General features: G+C 52.8%; 1 protein-coding gene across 4 annotated transcripts in view; it reads right to left on the reverse strand.

Annotated features, from left to right (window-relative positions):
• The window catches only part of LAMB3 (laminin subunit beta 3), a 190,872-nt gene that overhangs the window by 37,138 nt on the left and 138,200 nt on the right, over positions 1 to 15,534 (reverse strand). For 2 of the 4 annotated variants that reach the window (XM_086342261.1, XM_086342260.1), the window contains exons 4-9: positions 13,395 to 13,715; positions 13,062 to 13,227; positions 11,485 to 11,605; positions 7,020 to 7,093; positions 5,193 to 5,257; positions 3,975 to 4,129 (exon numbers count right to left, since the gene is read on the reverse strand). In XM_086342261.1, the coding sequence (XP_086198387.1) occupies positions 3,975 to 4,129; positions 5,193 to 5,220 (183 nt within the window). In that variant the 5' untranslated portion in view covers positions 5,221 to 5,257; positions 7,020 to 7,093; positions 11,485 to 11,605; positions 13,062 to 13,227; positions 13,395 to 13,715. Of the gene's footprint in view, positions 1 to 3,974; positions 4,130 to 5,192; positions 5,258 to 6,642; positions 6,777 to 7,019; positions 7,094 to 11,484; positions 11,606 to 13,061; positions 13,228 to 13,394; positions 13,716 to 15,534 lie in introns of those variants that run through there. The other 2 variants (XM_086342259.1, XM_086342258.1) reach the window with 1 other exon arrangement.

Genomic DNA, 15,534 nt, shown 5'->3' on the forward strand with positions numbered 1-15,534 from the left:
AAGAATGCCGTGGACAGAGGAGCCTGGCGGGCTACAGTCCATGGGGTCACAAAGAGTTGGACACGGCGGAAGGAACTCAGTATGCGCAAACACAGCAACTCACTGAAGTGGGTGCTATCATCCCTCCTACTTTTCAAATGAGGATCGACGGCTTGGGGAAAGCACAGAAGGAAATGAGGGTATGGAGACATCGAAGACATTTTCATCCATGCCTTGGGCTTTAGGGGGAAAGGGTATAGTGAGTTTACCCAGAGGTTACCTAGGAGCTGGAAGAGAGAGAGCCCGTTTCGGTAAAGACCAGTCTGGGTTCAAGTCCGGACAGTTAATGGGTAGTCAAGGCAGGGAGACCCGGAACAGCAAAGCTGGGCAGGGCGTTGGGGGACAAGGCAAAGCTGGCCGAGTCCTAAGTCCTTTGTCAAGGCTGCAGTATGGACACGAAGGCCAATAGGATGAAGCCAGTGAGACAAAAGTAGGCAGAAGAGGCGATGGGCCGACAGGCTAAGACTGGCCCAGGAGAAAGCAGCCATGCTCTGAGGTCAGGAGCTGGGAGAGGCCGTTTTGGAACTGGAAGGCGTCCCCCCTGCCCCTGAGTTTCCCCAGAGTTGCCAGGGGGCAGCGAGCAATGCTACAATGTCCAAGAGTCATAAATCCCTAGTGCACTTGCGTTTACATCACCCCAGAAGGCAGGCAGGCAGCAGGGGCCGGGTGATTTCTGCTGGGCTCAGGGCCCACCATGTCACCCCTGCAAGAAACTAGAACAGAGGCGCTAACCGGGGGCTCTGACTTAACTAAGGTGTATATGTGGCAGGAGGGGCTGGCAGAGAGGGATGGGGAGGTCGGGGCTGAGGGGCAGGCCTTGGCAAGGCAGCTTTGTACCATGCCGCCCTCCTCTCCAGCTGGGCCTGGCCACTGCAGCACCATCTCTAGCCACTCAGAAAACTCAGTTCCTATGCATTTCCATCAGGGAATCCCAGCACACACCCAGAACTTCCCATGGGGATGGGGATAATAAGAGCTACCTCACGGAGCACTGTGAAAATTAATTGAGATAATTTATATAAAACGGACTCAGTCTAATGCCTGAGACATATAATATGTGCTCAATAAACTATAGCTTTACGATAATATCGTTTAGTAATAAAAATAAACTTAAAAACTGAAATTAGAACTCATCAGAGTTGTATCTGGATTCCTAATTTTCATCACACAGCCACCCGTGTGCCCGGGGAGGGTTCAGGGTCCACTCGGACAGAGGAGTATCCATGCCTTCATGTATGTCTTCACTACAGGCAACCAATGGCCTCTGGGAGGGGAGGCCGGGGAGAAAGAAGGAAAGAGAAATCAGACGAGGCGGAGAGGAGGCAGGTGGGGGAGAGAAGCTGGTTCCCCACGGTCAGCTCATTCCCAAAGAAAACTGGAGCAAAGAGCGACACGAAAGACCATTGGTCTAACACTCGTTCATGGAAGAGGAAAGCAAGATTTAGAGGGGGTGATCTTTTGCCCAAGATCACACCATGAGTTAGTGGCAGACTTTGGGCTACACACTGCACTCAAGATGCCCTATCCTCTCCTCTTCCGATAGGTTACATGGATCTATTCCCCCTGGTAGACAAGGGGAAGAAAGAACCAATGCATCTCAACTTTCACAGCAGCAAAATAGCTGAGGTTTATCCATCCCCTGGGTTGCAAAAGTCTAGCCTTCTCTTCTGCAAGCTCCCACGTGTTCTCAAACTGCTGCTTAAGTGCAGGGGAGGCAGTTGGCTCCCTGGGGCATTTGAGAGAGGCAGAGGGCAGGACAGGATGGAGTGTGGCCTAGAGGGAGGGCGGCTGTCCAGGCAGGCCTGGTACTGAGCCTCTCTCAGCAGCCTCAGATCCCTGCCTGATTCCCATCCCTGAAGGTGGCTCCACCCAAAGAGAGGACCCAGCAGAGGACACCCTGAAAATTTTAGACATGGCTCAGTGGTACAAAATTGGAGGGTGAGTGGGAAGGAGGCAGCTGGACTCATTCTGTTGTCTGGAGAGCTCCCCACTGCCAGGTTCCCTGATGCCGGTGGAGTAATCTAGGCCCACAGGGAGGACTCGCCTGCTGCTGGCTGTCTTTCCCAACACTGTCACATGGGCTTTCTCACATCCAAGTGGGTGAGGTGCAGAAACCACAGCCACCTCCGCGCAACACCTCCAAAGCCAGGACCCAGTGCCATCTATGATCACAAGCGGCCAAGAGGACACAGGAGGCTAAGAGAGCAGTGAGGCCAGAGGTGGGGTCAGACGCCAGGCATGGCCCTGAGGACAAGGAGCGCCGAGAGAGAGGGAACCGCAGACACCCCAAGCTGCCTTTGGGCCATCAGCCGCTCACTCCCTTTCTTGCTCTGTCTTTTTAATGCCAAAGATGCAGGGACTCGAGGGAAAACGACTCCCTCCCTCTTTCCTTTGTCCAAATCTGTGTATTGAGGGCCAAAAAAAAAAAAAGGCCAAATGAGACAGGCAGCTGGGAAACAAGAAAACACTGGGTGATTTCCACCTTGGGCAACACAAGGAGCAAGGAAGGACCTCAAACTTACTGAAGGGAAAAGAAAATCAAAGCTCCTACCAGAAAGGCCCAGAAGCCAAGCAGGAAAATCACAGTGGCTCTTTGAAAAACAAATCAGTTGCTTAAATAAGCAAAGCGTTCCAATGCCTGGATTTGCTCAGCTGGGCTCCTTATCAGCTCAACCGCTGAACCTTCTTGCTAACCCCAAGTCGTTGCTTTACCTCACCGATCTGTGTCCTTTAATGGCAATTTGAATATTTTCCCAGGGGCAAGGATAATTTAGGAGCTTGGGATTAACAGATACACACTGATGGGTATAAAACAGATAACCAACTTACTGTAGGGACTTACTGTATACCACAGGGAACTATGCTCAATGTCTTAAAATAGCCTATAATGGAAAAGAAACTAAAAAAAAGACGATAACTGAATCACTTTGCTCTAACCCGAAACTAACACAACATTATTAAGCAACTATCCTTCCAAAAATATGTTTATTAATTTTCACTGGAGGATGCTTTCTTGACAGTGTTGTGTTCGTTTCTGCTATACAGCTAAGTGAGTCAGCGATATTAACACGCACATGTATCCCCTCTTTTTTGGATTTCCTTCCCATTTAGGTCATCACAGAACACTGAGTAGAGCTCCCTGTGCTGCACAGTCAGTTCTCATCAGTTACCTGCTTTATACACAGTTGTGTATCTGTCTCAATCTCAATCTCCCAATCCATCCCACACACACAAAAAAAATTTTAATTAAAAGGAAATTCTGCAAAATAAATAAATAAATAAAGCCTCCCGCTTCACCCAGGGTGGTGAAACATGCAGACCAAACATGCAGAGACGGGAGGTAAACAGGTTGGCTCTTCACACATGACAATTAGAAAACCCAGAAGGACAGCCTCCAGCCTACAATCACACAGTCTTCTGGTAGCTCCAGCCCCACCCTTAGCCCAACATGGGCAGAAGAGAAGGCAGCAGAGAGTGGCCAGGGCACAGCTCCGTTCCCGCTCTGGCAAGAAGACAAGCCATGCGCACATCCCAGCATCTGTGTGCCACCAGCCTTGACTCCGTCCGTCAAAGATGGCACCTCACCCTCCACACACCTAAAGGACTGGTCTTGATCTACTGCTTATGCCCCAGATTTGAGCGACTATCCTGCCCAGGCCCAAGGGCTGAGAAAAACTCCAGCTTTATTAAGCAAAAGAGGAAAAGGAGCTGTTCAGTTATAAGTCATTTTGAGTATGTTTTTCTCTTGCCCATCAAAGGTGGAAAATCCTGAGAGGCAGAGATCCTGCCTTATGCTTTGCTTACATTCCCCACAGCGCATGGGGCTGGGCCCACACCTAGTCCACTCTAAGTGTTCAGTGAACAGATGGCGGGCTCCTTGCATACCCCCAGCTCGCCCTCTTCCAGCCCCTGGAGGCCGTGGAGGAAGAACCTACCTCACCATATTGGGCGCAGTAGGTCTCAGGCTTGGTCAGGCCACAGGTGGATGAAGCTCGGAGAAACCGGGTCCTCCCTATGAGCAGGTCCCCGACGGGTGGATAGCAGGCCCCACGGGAGCATGCTTGCTGGGCACACAGGAGGCTGGGCAAGCCTGAAATCACAAGGGGCTTAGGGGGTGCTTGGGCACAGCCTAAAGAGAGGGCAGTCTAGCCGGCCACCCCAGTGCCCCCCAAGGAAGCAGTCATCCATCAGCAACGCTAGACCCTCTTCCTTGCCTTCATGCTCTGACCCGCTGGTGGTGGGAACAGTTGCAATCCTGGTGCTGTTTGGTTTTTTTAAAAAGATGATTTTATAGTCTGTAACTCTCAGCTTTAAAAAAGTAGAAGTTGATCCTGAAATGTGGCATCCATATGTGGCTTTTAGAATTGAGCTACAGACACACGCTTGGCCACAGCTCTCCTCGCCTGTTAATGGAACAGCGCTGGCTGCTGGCCGTCTGGGGGACACAGGGAGAGACTTTCATTCTGTCTGCTCCTTTATCTCTAAAACTCACGCTGTCACACTTTGCAAATAACCAGCTGGTAAAGAATCCGCCTGCAATGCAGGAGACCCCAGTTCTATTCCTGGGTCTGAAAGATCCCCTGGAGAAGGGATAGGCTACCCACTCCAGTATTCCTGGGCTTCCCTGGTGGCTCAGCTGGTAAAGAATCTGCCTGCGATGCAGGAGACCTGGGTTCGAGTCTCTGGGTTGGGAAGATCCCCTGGAGAAGGGAAAGGCTATCCACTCCAGTATTCTGGCCTGGAGAATTCCATGGACTGTATAGTTCATGGAGATACAAAGAGTCGGACACAACTGAGCAACTTTCACTTCACAGCTGCAGCTCCCTGAATATCAAGAACTCAAGCCATGATGGCTCTGGGACCAGTTAGAGAGTGAGAAGATGGAAAATAAATTCAGCAGCAGAGCACTGGGGCTGCCATGAACCACCCTCAGGTAGGAGGAAGAAGACATTTGGGAGCCTTTCAAGAGTCTCATCTTCTTCAGAGGCCCCAGGACAGAGAAACCTCATGGGCATCCCAGTAGATAAGTGTTCCAAACCCCAGGACCCCGGGTGATGGGTGATGTTCACACTTTGGTAGACTGTCCTCCTACCCACGGCTGGTCCCCTCTCTGCTGTGTGACAGTCCCCAGAAGGACGGGAAGGGATACTCACCAAAATACAGGAGAAGGAGCAGCCTCATCTTCAGTTGACGAGGCGATCTCCACTCAGGACCTCACCTGGGGCAGAGCAAAGCAGCCTGTGTGAAGCCACACAGACCCCTAGGTTGCACTAGCCCTTTGCTGTTTCTGGCTCGAGTTTTCTCAGAAGCCTTTACTCAGGGCCTTGGTCTAGGACACTTCTGAACAGCAGGCACATCTGTAGCCAAAACCTGGAAGACGCTAGAGACCTGGCCCCCTGTCCCAGCTGGCACGTGACTTCCAGGCTGTCCTGGGAGAATGTCACTACATCCTCCTGGACTCCAGCTCCCCGCTCTGAAACAGATGGGAGGGATCAACCCTGCCCTGCCCCCCATGGTCAACAGAGCAAGTTGGGGAGCCAGAAAGGACTAGGCCCTTTGCAGGAGAAGTCTGTGGCCTCAATGTCACCCTAGGAAAGAGGATTGGCCTTTCTCAGGCCCTGGCCCACCTACAGGCCCAACAGCGAGTGGCTCAAAGAGGCTGGTGGCCTGGAGGGGCGCCCTCTCCTGCTGTTGGCATGGTCTCCAGTATCAGCCACGGCCACCCTGAGGGTGAGACTGTGGTGCCCGCTTCTCTAGGCTGAGCAGGTTGTGGAATACAACGGGGAAAGAGAGGGAGGCCTGGAAGTGTTTAAAAAGTGAGTGAGGAATTCATCTGAACTGGGAGCAACTCAAAATGTCTCCATTGATGCACTGGGGCTGTACAGAAGGGCTGGGGTTTGGGAGGTCACAGAGCAGGGATTCTGAAGGAGGCTGGGGTTGGGGGTGATACTCGAAGGGTCCTAGAGGCAGGGTGCTGCCCTGCTGAGGCAAGCCCCGCCCTGCTCATGGGGCGCCCACCTCTGCCTCGGATCAGAAGCCCACTCTGCTCCAACAACAGCCACACATTCTTTCGGCCTGGATGGAGGAATGGGGGATTTGGCAGGACGGGGCAGGTGGGGACTGGGGACCCCCTGACATCTTTAAATCAAACATCCTGAGGCTTCAAACTCCCTCCAATCCCCTATCAGAGCAGTCAGGGGCCCAGGGAAGAGACAGGTGGCCTGAGCTCACACAGCTAACTGTGGCCCAAGAGGAAGACCCATCATCTGGCTTCCTCCAGGGGCTGCAACCTCGCCCCCTCCCTGCCTGGAACTAGGCACTGTGAGAAGTTCTTAGAAGAGGCCAGCCCACCCTCTCCTTCCTTCTTTGTGTCCAGCCCCAGCTCTGAACCTGCTGTCTTCTAAGTCACCGAGACGCTTATCAGATGGGAGAAAGCAATCCAAACAGTGGCAGACTCAACACCCAGCCTTTGGATCCCAGTGGGCTCAGCTGAAGCTCCCAGGAAGAGGAAGGAATCTGGACCTGCAGCCAGGCCCCAGACACCCAGGCACACAAGCCTGGGCCCACCCCGCCCCCACGGGGCAGATGAGACAGGTAACAGACCTTGCTCCGTGCTGCTGCTGTTCTTTCTCCAGATCACCTCTCCGAGACGCTCCCCTTGAATGTGGGGGTCTCCTCTCCTGGCTCCCAGTTTTTAAACAACGGCCTCACCTCTGGAGACTCCCCGGCTGGGCGTCGCCGGCTGCAGGGCGGGACTCAGGAATCTGGCCGCTGGCACACCCGTCTGCCGTCACAGCACCCCCACCCGCCACCCCAGACAGGACTGGGCAGGTGGAGGCGGTCCGGAGGCCTCATGGCAAGATCGGCAGTGCCCACCTACTTGCTGTGGGGGGGTGGGGGTTGCACCAGGGAAATGTGAGTGATGACTGGAGACCAGGATTCCTGGGGACCGGTGGGGTGAGGGGGTGATGGCCACTCACATTGTGACAGCCGCTGCGCTGGGTGCTTTCCCAAGGCTCATAGAGGTCAGCCTCTCCCGGGGTCCTGGGCCACCCTGGACAGAAGACCATGCAGAGAACAGAAGGATCAGGGCTTGCATATTGGGTATTACAGCCCCAGACCTGTCAGTGAGCTGGAAGGGAAGAAGACACAAACATCGAGGACCCTGGAAAGCACCAGACCCCTCCCAAGGGAAAGCAAAAAAAGTGGAAAACCCCTGCTTCTTGTGGGGCGGGGGGGATTAAAAGGCTATGGTTCATCAGGAAGGGGTCAGAGCCCAACCCACCCAAGAAAAGCTTAGGAGGACTCAACAGGCATGAACTCTAAATGTTTCCCCTCTGGCTCCCTCGCAGCCTTGGCAGGGAGCCCAAGGACAGGTAACTACCTGTGAGTCACGGCTCCCAGCTCAGGGAAAGGCTGCTCTCCCAGCCCTTCCCACTGGGCAAGAATGCCTGCCTGGAGGGCCAGAAAACAGATCTGACCACAAGGGGTGGGAAGGGAGGGCTGAGGCACAGCTGGACCGACTTCCCCTGGGCCCCCGCCAGGCCTGAGAACACAGCTGCCTTTGTGGGACGCTGGGCGGCTCCTGGTTCGGGGCTTTGGGCTGCGAGTGGCTGTAATGACAGTCACAGGACCAGAGACAGGGGCTGGTCTCGGAGGACATGCCTCCCCTCCACCAGGCGAGGGTCCGAGGGTTTTTAGAGAGATCTGGAAGGACACCCAGTCCAGATCTTGGCCGGGCACAGCCTACCTGGGCATTGTTTGGACACGGTCACCTCCAAGTTTCTATTAAAAGAGACTCTAATTGAGCTAGTCCAGCCTGTCAGTGTCTCCTAAGCAGGAACTGGAGGGTTGTGTCCAAGAAACTGGTTTGAGAATCCTTCAGGGCAAAATGGAGGATTTTGTGGATTAAATGGTAAACTGGGCATTTCTAACCCTCAGATTTTCATATAGCCCAAGAGATTTAGATAGGCAGGAGAAATACCCTAAGTAGCAAATGGACAATAAGCCGTTTAGATGAAAAAACGGACATTGCCGTACATGTTAGCGTCTTGACCCGTGTAAACATTCCAATAAAATCTGGCTTAACAAGCCAGGATCAGTACAAGCAGCTGGCCTTCCTGGGCCCTGCCTCTGCAGCAAGAACACACACACAGCCCTACAGCCCCCTGCAGGGAAAGGTCACTGCTCACACCCCCAGGGCTTTAAGCCCACCTGCCTGGTCTCTTTCTCTCCACCCTGCCAACTCCCTGAATGCAGGGCTTCCAGGAAGCCTGGCTGCTCGTGGAGCTCTGTCCTGTGCCCACCACCAGGAAGAGGATGTGATGAAGAGCTCAGGAATAGTTAACTCAGCAGAAGGAGCAGCTGCTGCCATCCCAGATCCCCAGACAGGCGGGGCGGGCAGGCGGCAGGAGGCTGAGCCCTTTAAATGCCCCTCCTCCTCTCCCCTTAAGAGGCCAGGAGCCCAGGTAAATAGGTGCAGGCCAGGGCAGGTCCCAGCGTGGTTTGTCTTCACAAAGGGGAAAGCCAATTGCTCTGTGTGGGCCCCTGCACCCCATTCCACGTTCCCAGCCCAGTCCAGGATGTTGCTTTGGCAAACCCCAAGGAGGGCCCAGCCAGCCAGCCTCACCCCTCGGGGATGCTGAGCACTTCCCAGTGGGGATCTAGCCCCCACCCCCCAGCCCCCAGGACAGCAGGGCCCCAGGCACAGGCCGTAAACTTCAGAACTCAGTTTGTTCGGAGACAAGATGTCTAATACAGAGGCAGAAGCAAGGGCAGGACGTGGCAGGGACTAAAAGCAAGCTGGGCACTGCTCTGACAGCCTCCCCTCCACATCCCATTCCTCTCCTGCCCCCTACATCCTGCCACCCACCATCCTGCCCTAGAGCCCCCACCCTCAGCTCCCCAGAGCCTTGGCTTATTAGAACCGATGCTCAGGAAAGGGGTTCTCCTTGACCCCCTGTTCCTCTCGTACTCACGTCTGTCCATCCAGCAATTCTGTTAGCTCCCCCTTCCAAAGGCAGAGGCGGCTGACAGAATTAACCTGGTGACTCAGGCGGTAAAGAATCATCCACCTGCAGTGCAGGAGACACGGGTTTGTCCCCTGGGTCGGGAAGATCCCCTGACGAAGGAAATGGCAACCCACTCCAGTATTCTTGCCTGAAAAATCCCATGGACTGAGGAGCCTGGAGGGCTGCAGTCCATGGGGTCGCAAAGAGTCAGATGTGACTGAGAGACTAACGCACACACGCCCCCAGGTTACAGAAACGACACCGTGTCAGGGCAGGCAAGTCTCCCCCTCTGCCTGCTTGTCCGCCATCCCTCACGACATCTCAGGGGTGGCCTGAGAAGCTGCCATCTCCATCACCCATCTGACAGGCTCAAGCCGTCCATGTTGCCAGGGAGATCAGCCAGGGTCTGATGAGTGAGAGAGAAAGGCCTATGAAGCAAAGAATGGAGGGAAGGAGGGAGAAGAGAAGAGAAGAGATTGAGAAGGTAAGAGAACCTGGTCCAGGCCGTGAATGCCAAATCCCAGGTGTAAGAGGAAGGGACACCGGGTGACTCACGGCTCGGGCACCACCTGGACCCAGTGAGTCACGGCTGAGTCCTCGTCTGTGGGGCTGGGTGAGCTCCAGGAAGGGCCCTGTGGATCCGCCAAGTGACTAAAGCCGGCGTGTCTACACTCCGGCCACAGCTGCTCAGCCGCCCAGACAGTCGGTCACTCCTCACGCAGAGAGAAGAGGTAGGGCTTTCTGAACTCAGGCTGGAGCCCAGCCTCAGGCGGGGACCCGGAGAAGGCAGAACGGGGCCCTGGGCTGCCATCGTGGGGTGACTCTCTTCCACAGAGTCTGTCTTCCTCCTGAACTCAGGGTTTCAGAAAGTCTGGGTTCCAATGACCACTTATTAGGGGACCAAGTTCTTGAAGATGTACCTCACTGTCCTCATCTTCAAAGAAAGGATAAGTGTTCACTTCATGGGGACACGGTGAGTATGAAATGTGGGGATACATCTACAAGCTTAGAACAGGGCCCGGCCCAGGCTTTCTGAACTCAGGCTGGAGCCCAGCCTCGGGCGGGGACCCGGAGAAGGCAGAACAGGGCCCTGGGCTGCCATCGCAGGGTGACTCTCTTCCAGAGTCCGTCTTCCTCCTCCCTCCCCTTCCCAGCCTGAACGGCCATCAGACCTGCAGCACTTCGATCAGCCCAGGCCTGCGGTCTGGGAGAGACCCGGCAGTCGGCCGAAGTTAACCACAGCTGACATCCTCTGGCGAGCTCGCTGCGCGCTGGGCCCTGTTCTAAGCTCGTAAATGTATCCCCATATTTCATACTCACCGTGTCCCCATGAAGTGGATACTTATCATCCTTTCTTTGAAGATGAGGACAGTGAGGTACATCTTCAAGAACTTGGTCCCCTAGTAAGTGGTCATTGGAAACCAGACCAGTTGCTCAGCACTCAGGTTCTTCACCACCGTTACTCAGGCGCTCAGTCATGGACGACTCTTTGAGACCCCATGGACTGCAGCACGCCAGGCTTCCCTGTCCTTCACCATCTCCTAGAGTTTGCTCAAACTCATGTCCATCGAGTTGGTGATGCCATCCAACCATCTCATCCTCTGTCATCCCCTTCTCCTCCTCAATCTTTCCCAGCATCAGGGTCTTTTCCAATGAGTTGGCTTTTTGCATCAGGTGGACAAAGTATTGGAGCTTCAACTTCTTAACCACTACTTAGAGTTTAAAGTGGCCCAAACTCCCTGCCTCCACACTTGGTAAGCCTTGACCAGAGTCCACCAGCCTCTGAACTTGATGTTTCCCAAACCTAATCAGGACCTGATATCTGAAAATTGTGCTTTTGGAGCACTAACATGGACCAGAGACTCCTGGGGAAACACCGATGCTACAGAAACACCCAGAACACCCCCCACAAGGTGACTTTCTGTTTGTTTTCCCATGCAGACAGTGTCTTCTGTGTGGGCACAGGTGGAGAAGTTACTGGGCTCCAGCTGCCCCATCTCAGAGCCTCTGGCATATATGGGCAGGATCTCCCCATCATGCCAACAGGAAGCTGCTCTGAGTGAGGACAGGAGGGCCCCACAAGGGGTGGGAGGACAGAGAAGGTTAGCATGGATTGCTGACAAGATTAAACAAACAAGATAGAATGTGAGGACTGGATGACACAACTCCCCTGTCACCAGAGGAAGGGGAATCCCCTCCTCTGAGCCCAGGGCCCCAGTTTCTTCCAGGTCCTATCTCCCAGGTCCTAGGGTGCATTGCCAAATGTCCCCCCCTCCTGAGGGGTAGCCCAGTGCAGCCGGCAGTGTGGTGAGGTCGAAGGCTGGCTCCCAGCTCCCCCGAGAAGAAGGAGGAATATCTCAGCATCTCTGCCACTTTTGCTGACCTCCCAAATTCCTGAGCTTTTCCCAGGTGGTGCTAGTGGTAAAGAACCCACCTGACAATGCAGAAGACATAGGAGATGGGGGTTCCATCCCTCGGTCGGGGAGATCTCCAGGAGGAAGGCATGGCAACCCACTCCAATATTCTTGCTTGGAGAATCCTGTGGACTGAGGAGCCTGGGGGGTACAGTCCATGGGGTCACAAAGAGTCAGACATGACTGAGTGACTCAGCACCCACGCCTCCTCAGACGGGTTGGCTCAAACCACGGCCCCTCTCCACCCCCCACCGCCCCTCCCTCTACGGTCCAGTCATTGCCCTCCTCGAACTAGGTTCTCAGAACCTAAGTCCAACCTCTGTGCACTTTGGCCACAAATTTGCCATGTGGAGCTGGCCACGTGGCTGAGAGGAGAGAGGCTATACCTGATGTGGGAAATGCAGCCACAGGTGAGGTCGGGACCCACTGGGCATGGCCAAGAGGGACCAGAGTCAGAGGGCAGGGGAAACCAGCCTCGGGAAATCGGCTCCCTGAGCTAGCAGAGGGGACTTTAAAATTCCAAACGTCATCCCTAAAAGGGCCACCAGGAAGAGAAACTCAGGTTCCTACTGTTCAGACTGGCGTCTGAGGGTTGAGTACGGACAAATGAGCCTCTTGCAGTTGGAGGGGGAGTGGGCACGGGTGTGTCTGGCTTCTTGTCTGGAATCAACCGCACCTGAAGGTGTGGAGTCAGCACTTCCCTTCAGTGCTTGTGGCCACATAGGGTCTCTGGATGGACTTGAACAGCTCCCGGACCTAATGCCACTTCTGCTTCTCAACAAAAGCACAGACTTGGGAGAACCCTGCTCTGGGCCTCAGTTTCATCCTTTGTAAATAGACATGTTGGATTTTACCGGTTCTCAATCCAGGCTGCCCTCAGAATTACTTGCAGAACTTACAAAATCATATACTTAGGTCAGGCCCCAGCCAGAGATTTAATGGGTGGGCAGAGGGGCAGGGACATTGACAATGTTTTTAAAGCTCCCTCGAAGCCCCCTCCAGGCTTCCCCAGTGGTTCAGCAGTAAAGGATCTGCCTGCGAACGCAGGAGCCTCAGGAGACACTGGTTCGATCCCTAGATCGGGAAGATCCCCTAAAGGAAGGCATGGCAATCCACTCCAGTATTCTTGCCTGGAGAATCCCATGGACAGAGGAGCCTAGCGGGCTACAGACTATAGGGTTGCAAAGAGTCGGACACGAGTAAAGCGACTTAGCATGCTCGAAGCCCCCTCCAGCTTTAGGATGCCCTGCTTTCGGGGCTGGTGGCTTAGGATAGCACTTAAAAGCCTAGAGTTGGAAGTGAAAGAAAAGTTGGAAAGTCTTGGTTCTTCACTCACCAGCTGTGTGACTCCGCACAGCCAAGGCTACTTGCATCCAATGGGACAAATAACAGTCCACCTCACGGATCCTTGTAAAGATCAAAGGGAACGCTGCATACAGGACTCCCAGCAAAGTGCCTGGCTGGCCGTGTGCTCTATCAAAGTCTGTCCCCACGTGTGCGTCACACACACAGGCGTTGGGGTATGAGCAGCAGTCTTCACAGCTGCTTGTAACAAAAGCAAACCCCATTCCATCCAGATGTCTGACAGCTCTCTTACCAGACAGTGGGCCAACTGGGAGGCCTCGGGTCCCCCATTCCACTCTGTTCCTTGGGGCGAAGTAAAATTCTCGAGGAGCAATGATCTGGACCCGAAGGGAAGAGAGGCCACTCAGGGGGCCAGATGAGCTAAGTTCCTTGAGAGCAAGGTGACACTTCTGGCCTTCCTAGACAGGGAAAGACACGGGGTGGGGTGTTTACAAACAGAGGGCAGAAGAGCAAGCTGGAGCATAACCGACATTGTTTTATGGCCTCCAAGAGTTAATAAAACCAGAGTCCAACACCTGATAAAGAGAGGAGTCAAAGCTGGTCTGGACCGCAGCTTGTTCCTTACCTCGGAGCAATTGCCCAGCAAGTCTGAGGGCGACAGAGAAAAGGCACTTTTTCCCTCTGGAGCCTCTGCTTTCTGCTGCTGTTGCTTAGGCGCTAAGCCGTGTCCGACGCTTTTGTGACCTCAGGGACTGCAGCCCACCAGGCTCTTCTATCCATGGGATTTCCCAGCAAGAATACTGGAATGGGTTGCCACTTCCTTCTCCAGAGGATCTTCTAGACCCAGGGATCGAATCTGTGGCCCCTGTGGCTCCTGCACTGACCGGCAGTTTCTTTACCATTGAGCAGCCCGAGAAGTCCATATGTACAATGGGATATTACTCAGCTATAAAAAAGGAATGAAATTCTTGCAGCAGCATGAATGCACTTAGAGATTATCATACCAAATAAGGTCAGTCAGACAGAAAAAGAAAATATTACACGATAATACTCATACGTGGAATCTAAAAAATAGTACAAAGGAACTTGTTTACAAAATGGAAACAGATCCAGACATAGAAAACAAATTTACAGTTACCACAGGGGAAGGAGGGGAAAGGGATCATTTGAGAATATGGGATTAACAGATGCACACTCCTGTATATAAAACAGAAAAATAACAAGCATTTACTATACAGTGAAGGGGACTAGATTCAGTATGTTGTGATAAACTATCATGGAAAAGAGTCAAAAAAAGAATATGTGTGTACATATATATATGTGTGTGTGTGTGACACAATATTGTAAATCAACTATAATTCAATTTTAAAAAAGAAAAAGGAAAAATACCCAGAGGACAGGGAGAGAATATCCAAAATGTTAACATTTTTCATCTCTTTACAGTTCTCTGATGCTCTCATCTTCCACAATAAGGCTATTTTACTAGAACAATCAGTAAAAAATAAAAAGTAAAATGTTTCAGAAGGAGAGAGATTTTGTCCACCTACAAGTGATTCATCTTTCCTCTCTTTGCTCCCTCCTTTGCCCTGAACCTTGTCCACTAAACCCACAGACTGCCCCAGTGATCTACAAGTTTTCTACATCTTTGTATATTTCATAACACGTGGTTTCCCCTTCTTAGGAAGTGTTGCTTCTTGAGGTTGTTAGATCTATTTCAAGAAAGCACTTACCGCAGTTCCTTAGTAAATGTGTGAGAAAGTAAGGCATCACTCAACATCACATCTACAATAGCTCATTCAAGCATCACAGCAGACTTTTAGGGTGGCTGTTTGAAGGATTTATTATTATTCCCTTTTTTATAGCTTCAGCATTATTTGGTAGCTTGTTCAAGGTTTCCAAATGCAGTTGACTAAATATGTATCCCCAGAAATTCATATGTTAAAACTCTAACTCCAATGTGATGGTATCAGGAGGCGGGGATGTTGGGAAATAATTAGGTTTACATCAGGTCATGAAGGTGGAATCCTCATAGCAGGATTAGTGCCCTTAGAAGAAGAGGAAGAGACACCAGGGTCTGTCTCCATCAAGTGAGAACACAGCCAGAAGGCAGTCCTCTGCAAGCTAGGAAGCCAGTTCTCACCAGGAACCCACTCTGCTGGCACCTTGATCTTGGACTTCTAGCCTCCAGAGCTGTGAAAATGAATACCATGTTGCTTAAGCCACCTATCTGTGGTATTTTGTTACAGCAGCCTGAAGTGATGAAGACACAGAACTAGTGTTTTAGCCAATATGGGCTTCCCTGGTGGCCCAGACAGTGAAGAATCTGCCTGTAATACAGGAGACCCAGGTTCGATCCCTGGGTCAGGAAGATCCCTGGAAGAAGGGAATGGCTACCCACTCCAGTATTATTGCCTGGAGAATCCCATGGACAGAGGAGCCTGGCAGGCTACAGTCCATGAGGTCACTGCAGTAATAAACTAACTGCAAAATCTCAGCAGCTTAACACAACCGACAAACGTTTATTTGCTGCTTGCGCTGAGTGCAATGCAAGACGACGGCGAGAGGAGGGGGCCTCTGCTCCACACAGTTCCCCAGGGACAGCTGCCATCTCGTATCTGCAGCAGCCAGGACCGTGGTCCTAACAGCCTCGGCGACAAGGTTACATGGCACCGAGGAACTCTCTCCAGTTACCCCAGGCTTCACAGTCATGTGCTTAGGACCTACTGGGCAGAACTACTCACAGGGCTCCAAAGAGATCTTTCTAC

The sequence above is a fragment of the Bos grunniens genome, chromosome 16 (genome assembly GCF_055505025.1).
Source record: "Bos grunniens cultivar Pamir isolate PY7600 chromosome 16, Bosgru_T2T1.0, whole genome shotgun sequence".
Classification (NCBI taxonomy): domain Eukaryota; kingdom Metazoa; phylum Chordata; class Mammalia; order Artiodactyla; family Bovidae; genus Bos; species Bos grunniens.